The sequence below is a fragment of the Chrysochloris asiatica genome, unplaced genomic scaffold (assembly GCF_000296735.1).
Source record: "Chrysochloris asiatica unplaced genomic scaffold, ChrAsi1.0 scaffold00266, whole genome shotgun sequence".
In the NCBI taxonomy this organism is placed as follows: Eukaryota; Metazoa; Chordata; class Mammalia; order Afrosoricida; family Chrysochloridae; genus Chrysochloris; species Chrysochloris asiatica.
Window position 1 is genome coordinate 1464652 of NW_006408784.1, and position 19844 is coordinate 1484495.

The 19844-nt window shown below is 43.3% G+C and overlaps 1 protein-coding gene across 1 annotated transcript in view; it reads left to right on the forward strand.

The window, feature by feature from the left end:
* Positions 1-19844, forward strand: part of KIAA0100 (KIAA0100 ortholog) — a 31475-nt gene that overhangs the window by 4153 nt on the left and 7478 nt on the right. Inside the window, exons 9-28 of the mRNA XM_006874203.1 lie at positions 74-198; positions 454-521; positions 637-782; positions 1420-1538; positions 1647-1810; positions 2010-2268; positions 2823-3028; positions 5337-6429; positions 6922-7113; positions 7253-7455; positions 7609-7727; positions 7848-8068; positions 8387-8577; positions 8772-8871; positions 9006-9208; positions 9873-10167; positions 13363-13520; positions 15501-15707; positions 17801-17900; positions 18301-18483. Coding sequence (XP_006874265.1) covers positions 74-198; positions 454-521; positions 637-782; positions 1420-1538; positions 1647-1810; positions 2010-2268; positions 2823-3028; positions 5337-6429; positions 6922-7113; positions 7253-7455; positions 7609-7727; positions 7848-8068; positions 8387-8577; positions 8772-8871; positions 9006-9208; positions 9873-10167; positions 13363-13520; positions 15501-15707; positions 17801-17900; positions 18301-18483 — 4352 coding nt within the window. The remainder of the gene's footprint in view (positions 1-73; positions 199-453; positions 522-636; positions 783-1419; positions 1539-1646; positions 1811-2009; positions 2269-2822; positions 3029-5336; positions 6430-6921; positions 7114-7252; positions 7456-7608; positions 7728-7847; positions 8069-8386; positions 8578-8771; positions 8872-9005; positions 9209-9872; positions 10168-13362; positions 13521-15500; positions 15708-17800; positions 17901-18300; positions 18484-19844) is intronic.

Below are 19844 nucleotides of genomic sequence, written 5' to 3' on the forward strand. Positions count from 1 at the left end.
AAAGGAGTAGGAAGCCTCTTTGGATAGAATAGCAGTCCACACCATTCTAAGCCCAAGTCTATCTCTGGTCCAGGCACCTGAATTGGACACTGAAGCTGCTGCATTTTCTTTACAATCGTGATGAAGATCAGCTGCCCCTTCGAAGCTTTACAGCAAACTCTGATATGGCACAGATGAGCATTGAACTCTTGCTGGAAGGTTCATGGGTGGGGATACTGGTACTGAGGGAGAAAGAGAGGACCAGAAATTCTCCTCCCCCGTGCCCCAGATGGTCTTCTTAATTTATTATCAGTGTAACTGGAGAGGGGGAGAAGGGAATATATTGAGAGAAAATAGCTGTAAATCACAAATGTTAGTGATGGTCTGTTCATCTCCTGACCTGCCTCTGATCATCTCCTAGTTTTTCCTTTTGACCTTCCAGTATTTTCTGACCTGCCCTCTGACCTCTTGCAGATGGGTTGTTGCTGTCCCAAAGTCGCCAGCGCATTGTCTGCCTCAACTCCCTCAAGGCTAGTGTGCAGGTGTGGTGACTATGGTCCCAGGCATTATTTCTTTGCCCTTTCCCTACGTCATTACATTTCATTGTGAATTAATGAAGTAAAACCCAAACCCACAGTTCTGTTTTTCTTATTTCAGGTGACTACCATTGATCTTTCAGCTTCCTTGGTTTTGAACACGTGTATCATTCACTACCGTCACCAGGAGTTCTCTCACTGGCTGAACATGCTAGCACTAGAGACCCAAGGGTCTAGTTCACCTGTTCTTAAGCAAAAGAAAAAAAGGTTAGTATAATCTTTTCAGCCAGGTGAATCTCCAAAGTGGCATCTTATGTTAAATGTATTTGATTGATTTCCTTACATTCCATTTTCAATAGCAATCGTATTTTATATACTTTCCCATTAGACTAGACTCCTTGATGGCAAAATGATGTTGTCTTCCTTTTTTTGACTTCATGTGCAGTACAGCAGAGTATTACACACAAATAAACATTTGTTGAACTGAGCAAAAATTTTAAAAATCTTATCTGCCTTAGATTGTAAGGTGGCAGCATCAGGTCAACAGGGCCATATTCCCTATATAGAACTTGTAACGCTTCCTAGTTGTATTAGGTTGAACCATACAATATTGCCAATGTTCAACCATTTTTGACGAATGATAATGGCAATTTCATATGACTCAGTCTGGTATCTTTCTGAGTTCCTACAGATTACCATTGGGAGTAGCAGCAAGCTGATGTTGTTGTTGTTGTTAAATGCCATTGAGTTGATACCGATTCATAGCGACTCGATGGCACTTCCCATCCTAAGAATCATAACAAAACTGAATTTTTACCCTGAGTTTTGACAGATTCAGGAAGCTCTTCCTTGATAGGACGCTGTAGTTCTTTGCTAATGAAACAGTCGTGTTTTTCCCATACAGAACCTTTCCTCAAATCCTGGCACCCATCATCTTTAGCACCTCTATCTCTAATGTCATCATTTCCATTCAGCTTGGAGATACACCGCCTTTTGCCTTGGGCTTCAATTCCATCTCTCTGGGTAAGACTTTGGGATGGAAAAGAAATAGAATGTGTCCACTAGCAGAGCTAAGCCCGATGGGTGGTCACAGTGACTCCACGCACTCTCTTTCCAACCATCTTTGTTCAGATTATCAGCACCTGAGGCCCCAGAGTATCCATCAGCGGGGCGTCCTAACTGTGGACCACCTCTGCTGGCGTGTGGGCAGTGACTCTCACATTCAGCGGGCACCCCACCCACCCAATATGCATGTTTGGGGTGAAGCACTTGTCTTAGACTCCTTCACACTACAGGTAGGTGAACAGTTTCTTCACCTTGCCATTCTTTATTCAGAGCACTGGGCACTTTGTTGGCAGCAGGGGATGGGTAAGTTTTTTGTGTTTAAAAAAATTTTTTTTTATTGTGAGTGAGAACAGATGTTTACGTTTTTATCAGGAATTTACTGAAATGTGCACCTGCGTGCTGCTAATGGAGTCACCACTTATTTTCTAGGGTAGCTATAATCAGCCTCTGGGCCTGTCCAGCACCCAGTCAGATACACTTTTTCTTGATTGCACCATCCGAGGATTGCAAGTGGAGGCATCAGATACCTGTGTCCAGTGTGTCTCTCGGATTTTACCCTTGATGGGCCTACAATCTCAGAATCCAGCTATTTCTAGGGAGTCTTCATCTGGGGAATCTATGTCATTACTCTGGAAGGTGGACTTAAAGGTGGAGGACATGAATTTGTTCACCCTTTGTGCCCTGGTTGGTAAGTGGGACAGAAACTGTACTAACGTGAGTGTTTTGTAACCTGGGCAGTTTATGCTGATTCCGTCTGTACCGTCTCACGTTGTGAAGCTGATTATCTGAGATTTTTCTAAATTAGAGACCTGAGCTGCTGGGAGTCTTATAACTATAGACTTCTTGGTATTCTTTAAGGGTTTATGAAAGGCAAGACAGTAAGCAAGATATATATAGAACAAATATTTAGCCATAATGTAATTATGGATGTCAGGGTGGGTGGATGTCAGAGTGAGACCCATGTAGTTTTTCATTAATTTTTTTGTGTGTTTAGTTCTACAGAGTAACTAATGTGTCTCTGAGCAATTTGTAGAAGTTAGAGAACTTCTCTAACTTTGCCAGATTTAGTTAGATTAAGATAGGAAAGGAAAAGTTTCCCTAAAACATAAGGAATGAGTTTAAGGAGGTGTGGGGAATACATAACTGGAGTGAATAAATGACTAGATAAGAAAGGAGAATGAGGACTTCTTCGGTTGCCATTTGAGAGTTGAAACCCAGACTGACATGGTTTCTGGATGCTAGGTGCTTCAGAAGTCAGACTAGACACCCTGACTGTTCTGGGCAGTGCTGAGACCTCCACTGTGGGTATTCAAGGACTTGTGCTTGCCCTGGTGAAGTCGATCACAGAGAAGATGCAGCCCTGTTGCAAGGCTCCCGACATCCCGACTCCAGTGCTCAGCCTCTCCATGCTCTCCATCACTTATCACAGCAGCATCCGCTCTCTAGAGGTACCACTTCAATGGGGAGGCTGGGGACAGATTGCTTTTTCCTGAGGTTTAGAGCATTTATCATTCCTTTGAGTCGTATGAATCTCATCATGAGAAATGTGGATTTCTTTTTTTTCTGGCTTGTTCTAGACGTTTTTAATTTATTATGAAATTTTAAATACATGCAAAACTAGGGAGGCTCTGTGAACTTTCATGCATGCATCGTCAACTTCAATCATTACCTACTCATGACCGATTTGTTTCAACTCTATTCCCACTAATCTCTTCCACCCTGGTTCCAAAATTAATTATTTTAAAGCAGGTACCAGATATAATGTAAATATTTCAATAAGTAACTCTGGAAAAAAAATGTCTCTTAAGAAAAAAATTATAGCTGGGTATCTTTTTTTTTAATGTTTTATTGTGAATTAATGTGTTCGTTTACATGGGAGAACATTAGTTTTACATTCATTCTATCATATATCATCTCATTGCCATGGTTACAATCCCCTCTATGCATCATCAACCAACCAAAGGGTATGCCCCCCACATCCCCCCGGTATTCAGCACACAGCCCCTCTCCCTCTCTGGATCTAAAGTCCCCAGCTGCTCTGTCTCTGCACATCATCGTCTCTGCCTCCATTTCAGGCATCAGTGATTCTCTGGTAGGGTCCCACTCTCCGCTCTTCTCTGTTGATGATCCTAGGGACCTCCACTCCTAGACTGGAAAGTTAATCACTCCCCTCCTTGCTATGAAACATCTACCTTTACATTTCCAACCCTCACAATCAGTCCTGATAACAATTATTCACTATTGTATCACAAGAGACCCATCTGCATTTCATTTCATCAGCCCCGCCTAGACAGATTGGATACTACTCACTGGAGATTCTACCTTCCTCCAGGCCCACTGGATCTAGGTTCCCTCTTGAAAGCTTATAAGCCAGTCACTTCTTGTCTTTGTAGGCCCTCCCCCGCATTTTGGGTAGCCAATGTCCAAGTTGCCCATCCCTGTCTACTCTCTGTGGAGGGGGTGGGAATGATTCTTGTTGTAAGGATTTGTCCCCTCTTTTGACCTACTGCTTCCATAGGTGTAGGTCAAGTTCATCAAATTGAATCAGAATACATTTTTTTCCTCTTATAGCTGGGTATCTTTTTTAAAAAAATAAAATGACTCTATTTTATTTTTTTGTGGTAAATACATAGGTAATAGATTCCTGGTGTGGTGCTGTAGGATAAGCGCAGGGCCACAAGGTCAGTTTGAACACAAGATCAGTGGTTCAAATTCACCAGTTGCTCCTCGGAAACTCCTATACAGGATCAATATGAGTTGGAACCAACTTGACGGCACTATAGTAGTATACGTAATAGATACATTTAGTATATAGTATACAAATGTACATTTGCCATTTCTGCAGTCTTCACATGTACAGTTCTCTGACTTTAATTATACTCATCATGTTTAATCACCATCACTAAGATAGCATTTTGATGAAGCACTCAGTTGATTAAAGGGCTGGAAAGGATAGGAAAGTTGAGGAATACTCATCAGGGTATCAGATGGATATGGTGCCCTGTTAGAAGGAGGATGGAGCATCTTCCTGTTTGTTCACTTCCTTTGGAAACTGAATAGTTTTCTAGAATTTTAATTTGTTCCATCCACTTAACTGTTTGGAACTGACTATTTTTCAAGCTGACAAGGACTTTATTCCTTTCCTTGAAGCATACTTGCATATAAGTCAAGTGCTTATTGACTTATGTGATCAGTATTTTTGTACTACCTTTTAAGAATTCAGTCAGAATGCAATCTTTGCACGCACTGTTTTCGAATTGATTATTGCAGTGGTTACAGCAGTGTGGGGAATGTGGAAAGAGAACTCATGAGCGGAATCAGTAAAATCAAATGATTCGATCCTAAAGAATTAGAACACATAGCCCTTTCTCTCAGATAATATAGAACCTAGTTGAGGGTAACTTAAAAGTGTTTTTAAGTATAAGATTATAGAACTATTAGGTCAGCATATTAATGCTAAAGGGAATAAAACAAGAGAGTTGTTTTGGTTACTTTCTTGCTATTAAGTGTCGTTGAGTCGGTTCCAACCCATAACAACCCTGTATAGGGTTTCCGAGGAGCAGCTGGTGAGCTTGAACCACTGACCTTACGGTTCAAATGGCTTTGCAGTCTGGCACATTAATCCACAGCACCATACCAGGATTCCTTTGGTTACTTAGGAAAGTCTTTTTAAGCCAAACATGCATGTTTGTTAACCCCTGACATCTCTACTGTTCTAGAACATGGTAAATGATGCTTTTCTCTTCCTCCCTAAAGGTTCAGTGTGGTGCAGGGCTGACCTTACTATGGAGTCCCCCAGATCACATGTACCTGTACCAGCATGTCCTGGCCACACTGCAGTGCCGAGACCTGTTAAGGGCCACTCTGTTCCCTGATATTGTTCTACCTCATGCACTAGAGACTCTAGAAAACACTTCTGAACTGGAAGGCTGTCCTCTTGAGCCATCCCCTCCAAAGCGGCCACTGAACCTGACACTAGAAGTGAGCACAGCCAAGCTGACCGCATTTGTGGCTGAGGACAAGTTCATTACTCTGGCAGCAGAGAGTGTGTCACTGAGCCGGCATGGGGGTTCTCTGCAGGCTTATTGTCCAGAGCTGGCTGCTGGCTTTGATGGCAATAGTATCTTCAATTTCAAGGAGTTGGAGGTACAGCTGTTACCTGAGCTGGAGGAGATGATCCTCCACCGGAACCCCTTCCCTGCATTGCAGACCCTCCGGAACTGTGTCTGGCTCCTTTCCCTGGGCTCAGTCTCAGTCGAGTTTCCTTATCAATATGACTTCTCTCGAACTCTGGATGAGGCTGTGGGAGTTCAGAAATGGCTGAAGGGCCTCCATCGAGGGACTCATGCTCGGGTCTCGCCAAGCCCTACCCTACTTCCGCCTGATCTGCTTCTGAAGGTTCAGCATTTCTCATGGGTCTTCCTGGATGACATTTTTGAAGTGAAACTTCGTGACAACTATGAACTGATGAAGGATGAAAGCAAGGAGAGTGCCAAAAGACTGCAGCTGCTGGATGCCAAAGTGGCTGCCCTCCGGAAGCAGCATGGGGAGTTATTGCCAGCCCGCAAAATTGAGGAGCTCTATGCTTCTTTGGAACGCAAAAACATTGAAATCTACATCCAGCGTTCTCGTCGTCTGTATGGCAATACACCCATGCGCAGGGCCCTGCTCACTTGGAGCCTGTCAGGATTAGAGCTGGTGGCCCTGGCAGATGCTTCCTTCCATGGTCCTGAGCGTGTACTAGAACAGGTTCGAGAACTTGATCCAGGGAGCCCTTTTACTGCTGAAGGAGTAGATCTTGTCATTCAGTGGTGTCGGATGCTCAAGTGCAATGTCAAGAACTTTCTGGGTGAGTAGTGCTTCCCTTATTTGCCAGGTGTTTGCCCTTCTGAGCTCCAAAGAGCTCTCTGAGTGATAAGAGAGGATCTACATTACGAAGGGGCTTCAAAAAAAATCATGGATAAAATGGAATGAAAAGATAATGGGATTTAACCCAAAACTTTTTTGAAGTCCTCTCATGTATTAGAAATGGTGGCTGTTTTGGAGTAGCTTCCTCTTCTTTTTCTTTGTTCCTGAATTTCTCCCTGAAACTGGCTGGCTAATACAGAGTGACAAATAGCACAGTTGTCTCTAGGGCTAGTGTGACTCTTGGATGTCAGTACTGTGCTGCTCACCTTTGCTCCAGGGTCTTTGTGTTCTTTTCCAGCTTTGCTGTCATTAACTGCCAACCTTTATTCTTTGAGTTTGTAAAAATAGTTGGGTAAAAGAGTGGCAAGGAAAAAAAGGTTGAGCATGCTGATCCAGACCCTTGTTTCGCCAATATGTATCCTCCCTGTAACAGTTCGGATCAGAGACTATCCCCGGTACTTGTTTGAGATCCGTGACTGGCGACTGATGGGTCGGCTTGTGGGCACTGAGCAAAGTGGTCAGCCTTGTTCCCGTCGGCGTCAAATCCTACACTTGGGGCTTCCATGGGGTAATGTGGCAGTGGAGAGGAACATGCCCCCACTCAAGTTCTACCATGATTTTCACTGTGAGTAGAAGAGGGCCACTGGTTTAACTGGGGGTTTATGGTGGTTGGGGTGGAAGAATTGAGGTGCTTCTAGAGTTTAAAGGAGGACGAGAGGGGTGAAGTTGTATAACAAGCTGAAGCCTCTGCCCCTTTACCCCAGCGGAAATCTTCCAGTACACAGTAGTATGGGGACCATGCTGGGATCCAGCCTGGACACTGATTGGCCAATCTGTGGACCTCTTGACCAAGCCCTCAGCTGATCCCAGTCCCCCCTTGCCCTGGTGGGACAAGAGTCGTCTTCTGTTCCATGGGGACTGGCACATGGACATTGAACAGGCAAACCTACACCAGCTGGCTACTGAGGTGAGTGGTCGTGAGGCGTCTGTTTCATATGACAGTGGTATGGTGGGGCCTGGTACAACAAATTGGGAAAGACGGAAGAGAGAAAAGTAGTGACATAGGGAATGAATGTGGTTTTCTTACCCATCTTTCACCAAGTTCTTGGGATGGTTACAGGATCCATACAACACAACTGAAAATATGCACTGGGAGTGGAATCACTTGTCTTTTCATTGGAAACCTGGTCAGTTTGTGTTCAAGGGTGACTTGGATGTCAATGTGAGAACAGCCTCCAAGTGAGTAGAGTGATGGGTGGGGTCTCAGTGAGGTGGGGCAGATGGGGTGGAGGGAGAGGGGAAGAACTGAGGGGTGCAACTGATCAGGGCACTGAGGGCTGGGGCTCTGTTGTGAGGCAGGTATGACGACTGCTGCTTCCTTCACCTGCCTGACCTCTGCATGACACTGGACCTGCAGTGGCTGTGCCATGGGAACCCCCATGATCACCATGGAGTCACTCTTCGGGCCCCAGAGTTCCTTCCTGAGGTGCCCTTGGGCCAGTTCCATGACTCCTACCGGGCCTTCCGCTCTGAGAACCTTAATCTCTCCATCAAGATGGATCTGACTCGGCACAGTGGGAGTAAGGCTTGGGCTTGGGAACGGGGAGGGGAGAGGCTGGGAGGATGGGCTTGGACCTTGAAGATTTCAGCTGGGTCTTCTGGGAAGGGGATAGAAAAAGGAAAGGGAGGACTTGGGATAAAGCTTTTTTTTTTGAGCTAGGGCTTTGGGGGTTGGAAAAAGCATAGAGCTTGAGAAACGGGAACTCTGAGGCTACTGATTGTAAAGTTAGGTGCTGATTGGGTTTTTTAAACCTCTAAAATCTGAAGCTAGGTAAGGATTTCACATCACCACTTTGTCTTGCCCACAGATGGGGGAATATTTATCCTTTTCTTTGCAGCACTATCTCAGCCTCGAATTCTGCTATATAGTAGTACTCTGCGCTGGATGCAAAACTTTTGGGCAACTTGGACTAGTGTCACAAGGCCTATCTGCAGGGGAAAGCTATTCAACAACTTGAAACCCAGCAAGAAGAAACTTGGTCAACACTACAAGCAGCTTTCCTATACTGCACTCTTCCCTCAGCTGCAGGTCAGATTCTGATATCCCTGCTTACATTATCAGTTCTTTTTCCTGTCTTTAGTTTTAGTTTGTCTCTTCTAGGTCTGTGCTCTAGCTCTTGCTGTTCAATTTTGCTCTCATTTCTAGAGCCTCTAATTCCATATATGATCGCTTAATCATCCCTCTCATGTCTTTCATATGGTATTATGCTCTCTTGCTGCTAGGTGCATTATTGGGCCTCATTTGCTCAACAACGGGGTATCCAGATTGAGTGCAGTCAGGGCCATGTCTTCACTCGAGGCACTCAGAGGCTTATACCGCAAGGTAAGATTTAACACCCCTTCATTTCTCTTAGCCTAACTCCTTCTGTTTCTCAGTTCCACTCCTCTTCTCCCATTCTGTTCCACATTTTCTTTGTGTACTGGTCTGCATAGGTTCTGTGTGTCTCCTTTTCTCAGCAGGCACAGTGATGCGGCGCCTTATCTCTGATTGGAGTGTCACTCAGATGGTGAGTGACCTCAGTCAGGTGACCGTTCACCTGATGGCCACACCTACTGAAGAAAATGCTGATCACTGCCTTGATCCCTTGATAACAAAGACCCACCTGCTGAGCCTGTCCTCCCTTACCTACCAACGACACAGCAATCCTACAGCTGAGGAGGTACTGCATGAGGCAATCTTTTTCTACCTTATTAACCTGAGTTGATTTTAGGCTAAGTCCCTGGGAAGGTTTCTAAGTATATTCCAAGCTAATAGGAGCATACATGGCATTACTTTATGATGCCCTCACTTGGACTGTGTCAGTGTCTCTTTCTTTGAAAATTCCATTCCTCCCTGTTTCTAAAGATTGTCTCTTCAGGAAATAGAGTAAAACTTTTTGCCTAGTACCTTATGTGATGATCTTTATTTTTCAGTTATTGAAGAATTTTAAGTTGAGATTCTCTTAGTCATTTAAATATTGTTGTTGTTGTTGTTAAGTGCCGTTGAGTCAGTTCTGACTCGGTGACCCTATATAGGGTTTCCAAGGAGTGGCTGGTGAATTTGAACCACTGACCTTATGGTTTAAACCTACCTTGTGATCCAGTGCCATACTGGGACTCCCATTTAAAATACAATGTGTAGTTAAAATATAGTGGGGAGCATGGTGGTTCTGTAAGATAAGCACTGGACTGTGAACCACAAGGTTATTGGTTCAAGCCTACCAGCTGCTCTCCAGGATCTTCCTGTCTACTTCAGAACAGGTTTTCTTATCGCTACATTTGTGGTTTCAGAGCAATGGTGGGAGTTTCCATGCTACCTTGAGCCCCCCTTGACTTTTTTCCTAGGAACTCTCTACACGGGATGGAGATCCTGCCTTTCACACACACCAGCTGCACCTGGTGGATTTACGGGCTTCTTGGACAACTACCAATCGAGACATTGCTTTTGGCTTGTATGATGGCTACAAAAAGGCAGCTGTACTCAAGCGTAATCTCTCTACTGAAGCCTTGAAGGGGTTAAAGATTGATCCCCAGATACCAGCCAAAAAGCCAAAGCGGGGTGTCCCAACCAGTGTCCCAGCCCCACCTCGTGTCAACACTCCCAGCTTCAGTGGACAGTCTGATAAAGCATCATCAGGAGGTCAGCTGAAGGACCTAATACTTCATAGGGTTAGGGTTAGAACATGGGCATGGCCTGGGACAGGAGTTTAAAGCACTAAATCCTAGCTGGTTCCATCTAGCTATAGCAACAAAGCTCCTTTTCCACATGAGGGCACCTAAGTCTTACATGGAGTCCTGGTGTGGCACTGTAGGATAAGTATTTGACCACAGGTCATTTTGAACCACAAAGGCGGCAGTTCAGACTTGCCAGCTTCTCAGAAACCCTATACAAGGTTGCTATGAGTTGGAACCAACTCAACGGCCCTTAACAATAACAACAATAAGTCATAGCAATAATGTGGCGAATTAAAGTCTCTGGCTCTGTGGCCAAGAAAAGAGGACTGGGAAGGATGGGGCTAAAACAGGATGAATAGAGGAAAGAGGCAAAAGATTAGAGAATTATCTTATGTCTTGATGAATTAATTAGTCAGCCAATACTTAGTATTTAAGCTTTGCAAACCCTCTACAGGGTTGCTACGAGTCAGAACTGACTCAATGGCATTTAATAGCAACAGCAACAAACAGGCACAAAGCGCTGTGCTAGGTCCAGTGAGGGTATAGAATTTAACATACTCTACTTCTTGACTCAACCAGCTTATCGTCCCTAGATGAGCTAAGTATAGTTCATTCATTCATTCTAGCTTTGTTGAAGGCTTGTAATGTAGCAGACATGACGTTAAACATTGGGGATACGAGGATGAATAAATTACAGTCACTAGACTTGTAGGGGAGCTCAGGAAGAGAGACATGTAAATTATAAATTTCATTGTGAAAATGCTTTGAAGAATGATCGAGGGTACTGTGGGAGCTCGCAGAAGAAAGTAATTAAATCAGCATAGAGAAGTCCAGAAAAATTTCACAGAGTTGATTCTGAGGTGAGTCTAGAAAGATGAGTAAGAGTTCGACAGGCAAAAAGGAAAGGGCATTTTAGAAGGAAGAGAGAGTAACAAATAGGTACAGAGGCATGTAAGTTTATGATGATTTTGAGAACTAGATGAAAAGTCACCTTTTCACTAGATGATTAAAATGCTACAAGAGACATATAAAAAAATTATGGGAGTTATTTACAGTTGGAGTAAAGAAGAGTGTACCATCAGGAACAGATTTACTAAAGGAAGTAGTATTTGAGCTGGACTTAGAAGTCTTGATTATTTTTTGAATATGTGGAAATGGGGAGGAAGGGTATTCAGGGCAGACAGAATAACCTGAGTAAGAGTAGAGTTGGAAAAGTGTATGTTCAAGAGAGTGAACAGTCTTATTTTGGTTGACCCAGAGAATCACTAATGGAGAGTAGTGAAAGAAAAGGCTAGAGAGGAAAGCTGGAGGTAGCTTTTTCAAAGGCCTTTCTCATACAGAACTAAGGAGTTTTGGGTCTTTATCCAGCAGGCAGTGGTGACCTACCAAAGGTTTTTAAATAGGGATGTGTCATCATTAAGAGCCTTACTTTTAGGGAGTTAAATCTGGCAGTGATGAGTAGGAGGACAGAGGAAAGGAAGACTGGAGGTGGGAGACAAGTTAGGAAATTATGGTGGTTTCAACAAAGGGAATGAGGATCTGAACTAGGTAGAGGCAGTGGGAATGAAGATGAGACGGATAGGACATTATTGTGCATATAGACTCCAGGAGTTTTGGCAACTGGTGAAAGGAGTTCAGAGAGAGAATAATGACTGAGCTTTTGAGCCTGGTGACTCTCATTATGATAGCAATAATAACAGAAATAGAGCCAGGAGATTAAAACAGGTTTGGTGAAATGTAGGGATGTTGAGTTCAGATTTGGACTCTACAGATTTGGACGCTAGTAGATATCTAAGTAATGTCTAACAGATGGAAATGAGGGTCTAGAAGCTTAGGGCTAGAGATACAGATTTGGGAGTGTCAAAATAGAATTAATAGTTAATACAATTGAAATAATACTAATTGCTTACTACGTCAGGTACTCTCTAAATACTTTGATATATTATTCCATTACATTTTCACAACAACCTTATGAGATATTTACAGATGAGAAAATTGAGTTTTAGAGATTAAAGCAAGCTGATCAAGATTACCATCGAATTAAGTGACAGATACAGGATTTGAATACAAGCAAACTGATTTTAGGGAGTGATCTTAACCATAGTTAGGGAAACTCATTAAAGGAGAGAGTAAGGAAAGAGACCAAGGATCGACCTCAGGAGATACTTATTTCTAAGAACTGGGAGAAGGAAGGAGAGGGCCAAGGGCAGGGGTGGGGAACATCCAGCCTGAGGGCCATATAAGGCCCTTGAAATCATTTGGTCTGGCCTTACCAAGGCAACCGCAATTCCAGCCATCACATTAGAGGTGAGTTAATGAAATGTTTGACCAAATATTGTTGTTTGGTTGTTATGTGCTACTGCTCATAGTGACCCTATATAGGGTTTCTGAGGTTATAAATCTGTACAGGAGCAGAAAGCCTCATCTTTCTCCTGGGGAACTGCTGATAGTTTCGAACTGCTGACCATGAGATTAGCAGCCTGACTGGTAACCACTCTGCTACCAGAGCTCCTTTTATAAAAGGCTAACGTATAGGCTGATCATTTTGTATGGCCTGTGAATGATGTAAATTTTGGCAGAAAAGTGGTTCCCCATCCCTGGTCTAGAGACACAGTCAGAGGAAGCAGCAGAACTACAAGAATATAGTGGCACTGATGCAAAGGAAATGGTTTCAAGGGCTAGGGATGATCAACAAGCAAATGGCATGTAAAATAATAACGAATTAAAAATTAAAGGGAATCAATATACGATAGGATGAATGTACAACTAATGTTCTCCCATGTAAACTATCACATAATTCACAATAAAACATTAAAAAAAAAAAAAATTTAAGGGAACAAAAGATGCCAGAATAAACCAGAAGTGACTATACACATCTAATTTAAAAAGGCTACCATTTACTTAGACTTTTTAAATTTTGTGCTGGGAATGTTATTTTTAATATTGATTTTTAAGAATGAGGGGGCAAATTAAATGTGAACACTGATTTTGCTCTTAGAGATCCTCTTCAAGGAGTGGGGTTGGTTGGGGTGGGGTTGCAGGTTGGGAAGAACATGCTCTAGCCCTTCCATAGCCAGAGAAATTGAAGGAAACTCAGTTTGACCCTGAAGCTGTTCTCTTTCTTTGAGACTGTCACCTTTCCTTCCTGTTTCTCTTCTAGGTGCTTACATGTTGCAGAAGCTGATTGAGGAGACAGATAGGTTTGTGGTGTTCACAGAAGAGGAATCAGGTGTAAGTGACCAGTTGTGTGGCATTGCTGCCTGCCAGACAGATGACATATACAACCGAAACTGCCTTATTGAGTTGGTCAACTGCCAGGTACTTTTCCCTTTACCAGAGCACCCCAGTATCAGGCTGAATCATAATCATATTTGTTCACCTTTCCCCCACCTCTAAAGAATGAGTGGGAGAGAGCTTTTCTTTTCTTTCTTTTTTTCTTAAATGTTTTATTGTGAATTATGTGATAGTTTACATGGGAGAACATTAGTTTTACATTCATTCTATCGTATATCGTCTCATTGCCATGGTTAACAATCCCCTCCATGCGTCATCAACCAACCAAAGGGTATACCCTGCAATCCTTCCCCCATACCCCCCAGGTCTTCAGCACACAGTCACTCTCCCTCTCTGCATCTAAAGTCTCCAGCTGCTCCATCACTCCACGTCATCATCTCTGGCTCCATTTCAGGCATCACTGCTTCTCTGGGTAGGGTCCCGCTCTCTGCTCTTCTCCCTTGATGGTCCTAGGGACCTCCGCTCCTAGATTGAAAAGGTAATCACTCCCCTCCTTGCTATAAACGTCTACCTTTACATTTCCAACCCTCACAATCAGTCCTGATAACAATTATTCACTATTGTATCACAAGAGACCCGTCTGCATTTCATTGCATCAGCCCCACCTAGACAGATTGGATACTACTCACTGGAGATTCTACCTTCCTCCAGGCCCTCTGGATCTAGGTTCCCTCTTGAAAGCTTGTAAGCCAGTCACTTCTTGCCTTTGTAGCCCCCCGCCTCCCATTTTGGGTAGCCAATGTCCAAGTTGCCCATCCCTGTCTACTCTGTGTGTGGAGGGGGTGGGAATGATTCTTGCTGTAAGGACTTGTTCCCTCTTTTGAGCTACTGCTTCCATAGGTGTAGGTCAAGTTAATCAAATTGTATGAGAATACTTTTTTTTTTTCCCCTTTTCATTTTACTTCTGGTTGAGCTCTGATCATCTAGTCACTGAAGCCAGGATAAGTGGGTATTATCTGCAAGTGTGGGTGTTCTTATGCATATACCCTCTCTTCTTATCAGCTGGATGCTTCACTCTCCACTCTAGTCCTCTGTGGCTATGTCACTGACTCTGGGCCCAAGAGTCCCTAGGTCTTGCCACACTGCCGGTCAACCAGCTTTTCATCCGGGTTCACAGAAGTCTATTGAACGTTGTAGGGCTTAGCTCACCACTTCATTGCTCACTTCCCCTTATTGGTGTCGAGTGTGGTCACCAATCAGAGCATGTATTCCCATTGAGTCTTAGTCTTGGAAGGGGGTTTGCACTGAGGGGACCCCACCACTTGCCTTGATGTTTCCTGGGCAGGCAAATTGCTTGTTCTTGTAGTAACAGTCAGTCTGCCTGTGTTGTTTTATATTTTTCCTGTAGGCCTTTCTTTCAAGAAGTACCTTCTGTTCTTCTAGCCACTCCAGGCTGGTCTGCTTATCCTTTCAAGTGGGAATTTCCCATCTCTGGAGATCTGGATGTGGTTCAGGCTTCCACCTATATAGTCTTATGTATTGCAGAGGCTCCGCAGGAAGGCTCCTTCACTGGGCACGTTGTAGCCCCATTTTAGGTATTCCAATCATTTATAGGCAGAAGACGGACTTACAAGCTTTCTATGGTGATGCTTTTCGCTATTCCTTTCAGAATGAGTGGGAGAGAACTTTTCTATCTCTACCTCCCTTTCCACCCCCACAAAAAAATTCCTTGAAGCTGGTTGATCAATCATGGCTAATCACTCTCATATTTAAGACTCAGTAAGATTCACTAAAGGAGCACTGGTAGTGTAGTAGATTGAATCTACGAGCTCTGCTCCATGGGAGAAAGATAAAGCTTTCTGCTCCTGTAAAGATTTACATCCTCAGAAACCCTACACGAAGTCACTCTGAGTCGGAACTGACTCAACAGCACACAACCACCACCACCACCACCATCAAGATATACTAAGTAAATCAGAATTTTTTTTTTTTTGCAATGGCTGGTGCAAATCTCTCACAAACTTCATTTTCCCTGATGTTGTGATTCTGCTATTTCTGGCTTAGATGGTTCTACGTGGAGCAGAGACAGAAGGCTGTGTCATTGTGTCAGCTGCCAAAGCCCAGCTACTGCAGTGCCAACATCATCCAGCCTGGTATGGTGACACACTGAAGCAAAAGACATCTTGGACTTGCCTGTTAGATGGCATGCAGTACTTTGCCACCACTGAAAGCAGCCCCACTGAGCAAGATGGCCGACAGCTTTGGTTAGAGGTTAGTTGGCAGGGCTGGGAAAACCTATTGTATTCCTAATTTTCCATAGTTAGTCCCTTGGACCGGAGTAGCTGACAGATTTTTAACATTGCCTTTTGCTGCCAGCTTGGCCGAATATTGAAGCTAATAACACCTTTGATGAAGCCAATGAGTCTGTGAACACATAGTACTTTTTTGTCTTAATCTCATGCTATTCCAGTTCACTGCAAAGGAGAATCCCATTTACTAGCATACTAGAATAAAATGGGTTGGAGCTTCTTTTACTCCTAGAAAAACTGCTGATCCCTATGACTGATCACATAATCGGAAGGCAGCCATGTCTAGAAGAAAACAGGCAGTAGGTCTTAGGGAATTTTAGATAAACTCTCTCCTTTACCTGATCTCTCTTTTGAAGATGATTGATTGGTTGTTTCAGCAAGGCAGTAAAGTTTAATAGAGACACTGCTTGTCTAGAAATCAGGTTATGTCAGTTCAAATGCCAGCTTTGCCATTATACTAGCCTTATGCCCTTGAGCAGGTTACTTTTATTTATAAAGTGGAGTTCATTCTTGACCCTTGTACCTCACAGGATTATTGAGATGATCAAATAGGAAGTGTTTTGAAAAGCATAAAGCTTTATTCATATGGAAAATCTTTAAGTCTTTATGTATGGGGAGGTCTAAGCTTGTGGCAAGATAATGATTTTTGTCAGATGGTGAGATAGATAAGCAGTTGGTAGGAAGTAGGGAAGGTGCTTGTTATAGCCTTGGAAGGCTGTGAATTTTCTGTTCAGCTTCTTGGTAAAACTACATTCACACTAATTTCTAGAATATAGTATCATCAGAATTAGGAGGAGATCTAATGGTTGTGAGATTTACTTAGTCAGTATTGTGCATTATCATTACTTATTCAATAGTTATTAAGTGCCCACATTGTGCTGAGCATGGTACACCCCAAAATGAGTTGCTGGATCTAATTTCATCAGATAAGGACCAAAGTGATAACACCATTCTGCTCAGTGGTGGTAAAGCTGATCCCTCTTCCTCCTCCCTGACTGGTGCCAGGACCTTAAGGCTCAATCCAGTCAACCTGAAGTATAATTATATGAGGTAATGAGTATTTAGATTAGATGTCAAGCCAAGTAAGAGCCAAGTTGTTGGTAATATGAGAGGTCATGCTGATATGGCTCAGGCAGACAGTGCATGTTAGCTCAGGAGTTCTCAAGAAATAGGCACAGAAGATGTTAACTACCCATGCAGAGGTGGGCAAGGATTAGCCATGCGGGATCTTCCTTTCTTGCATTTTCTGGGCCTCTGCTGCTCTCATGGGTGCCTTCTCTTACAGGAGAACCCCTTTTTTTTTCTCAGACTTTGATAGTAGTAGTAGAATGGAACATGCTTGACTTAGGTGGCCTTTGATCTTGATTTTCCTACATTATTGTTTCCGTGACTTGGCAGATATGCCATCCTGAAGCCTTGATCTGACTGCTTAGGGTACTCCCATATCACTTATTCTGTTACACACTCAGACTTTAGCTTGGCAGAGTCAAAAGAATTCTGCCCCATCCTTCTACGGCTACAGTAACAGAGTGGTTATCTGTCTGAAGAGACAGAGAACAGCAAGAATATAAACAGAATGAGTTTCAAAATGGGTGGGAAACTCATTTGTTTTGATGAAATTTTGCCCATGACTTGATTTGCTTTTAACCTTGTCTGTTCTTTTTTTTTTTGACTCAAGACTGGTTGGCCTGGCAAAGGGTAGGTCTCAGGGAATTTTAGATAAACTCAGGTTTGGAGAAATTGGGTGCATTGGGACCAAGATATCCAGATATACCCTCGCTTCTAGGAGACCCTTTAAGCTATTCCAGGCAGTGGGGTCTCGGTAACAAGTCAACTGTATTTTTTCGCATATGTGTCCATGTAAATAATGTGCACACATATGATGCTCATAGTAGGCATAGGAAACTAAGATACAGTGTGTGGTTTGTGGAAAACGGTATAATGCATATGTTATTTGCATAAAATTATGGTAACTACTTGCAGCATGGGAATTTGTGACCAGGACAGTCCACTGCTCCCCCCAGGAGCTAAAGGTGCCTGCATCTCTATCTTTAGGTGAAGAATATTGAGGAGCACCGGCAGCGTAGTCTGGACTCTGTGCAGGAGCTGATGGAGAGTGGGCAGGCAGTGGGAGGCATGGTTACCACCACCACAGGTCAGTTCCCCCTAACTCCTCAGTCATACGATTAAGACTAGATGTGTATCCCAAAGAGGGTATTTACTCTTTGTATGAGGTTTCAGGTCAGTATAGATGCTGAAGTTAGGCCCACTTTGTGATTTTTGTTAGACCCTGATATGGTGCTGTAGGATAAACACTGGACTGCTAACCACAAGGCTGGCAGTTCAAACCCACCAGCCACTCTAGGAAATCCTATACAGAGTCCCTATGAGTTGGTACTGACAGTACATAACAGCAGGTTGAAAGCAGTATTTTTGGAGTGCCTCAGACTTCACACCTAGTTGAGAGGCTCTTACTTCTGATCAAAGCCACATGGAGGAAGGGACCCTGTTGAACAAAAATGTCTTTTTCATATCTCTTGCCCACCTCTTCCCAGATTGGAACCAGCCAACTGAAGCCCAGCAAGCGCAACAAGTTCAGCGGATCATTTCGCGCTGCAACTGTCGAATGTACTATATTAGTTACAGCCATGATATTGATCCTGAGCTGGCAACTCAGATTAAGCCACCTGAGGTTCATGAGAATCAGGAAAAGGAAGATCTTCTAAAGAAGCAGGAAGGTATTGAAGGCTTGAAAAGCTAGGAGGGGATGGGATTAGGGAATTTGTGAAAGTATTATTTTCTTAGTGGTTTTCGGATAGTTGTTGGGTTCTGTCGAATTGGTTCCGACTCATAGCAACCTCATGTGACACAGTAGAACTGCCCCACAGGTTTTTCTTGACTATAATTTTTTTTTTTTTTTTTAATGTTTATTGTGAATTATGTGATAAATTTACATGGGAGAACATTAGATTTACTTTCATCCTATCGTATATCGTTTCATTACCATGGTTACAATCCCCTCCATGCATCATCAACCAACCAAAGGTATACCCTGCAAGCCTGCCCCACTACCCCCCAGTCTTCAGCACATAGCTCCTCACCGTCTCTGGGTCTAGAGTCCCCAGCCACTCCATCTCTCCATGTCATCGTCTCTGCCTCCGTCTCTGGCATCATGCTTCTCTGGGTAGGGTCCCGCTCTCCGCTCTTTTCCCTTGATGGTCCCAGAGACTTCCGCTCCTAGACTGCAAAGTCAGTCACTCCCATCCTTTTGCTCCAAAATGTCCACCTTTACATTTTCAACCCTCACAGTCAGTCCTGATAACAATTATGCACCATTGTACCACAAGGGACCTATCCCCATCTCCTTTCATCAGCCCCGCCCAGACAGATTGGATACTACTCAGTGGAGATTCTACCTTCCTCTGCGCCTTCTGGCTCCCTCTTGAAAGTTTGTAAGCCAGTCACTTCTTGCCTTTGTAGCCCCCCCATTTTGGGTAGCCAGTGTCTAAGTTGCCCTTCCCTGTCTACTCTGTGTATGGAGGGGGTGGGAATGATCCTCGCTGTAAAGATTTGTTCCCTCTCTTGAGCTACTGCATCCATAGGTGTAGGTCAAGTTCATCAAATTGTATCAAACTACTCTTTTTTTTTCCTTCTTCTTTCTTTTACTAGTTGAGCTCTGATCATCCATTGACTGTAATCTTTTATACAGAAACAGATCACCAGGTCTATCTCTCATGAAGCTGCTGAGTGGGTTCCAACTGCCAACTTTTTTTTTTTTTTTTTTTTTTAAGGTTTTTATTGTGGATTGAATGAAAGTTTTCAGGGCACATCATCGGTTTCATATTCAAACATTCATATACCTTATTTCATTACATTGATTATAATCCCCTCCACTACCATCAGTTAACAGAGTTTCTCTCTATCCTCTTTAGCTTTTTTTTTTTTTTTTTTTTGGGAAAACCTTTTTGGAATTTATAGTCTCAACTTTTAGGGAAGGTTTTTACATTTATCTGTGGGTATCCAGGGCTCATGTATGGAATTACTAACCAGCATAACTGAATAATCAGATAAGGGACATTTTGCTATGTCTGCTAGGTGG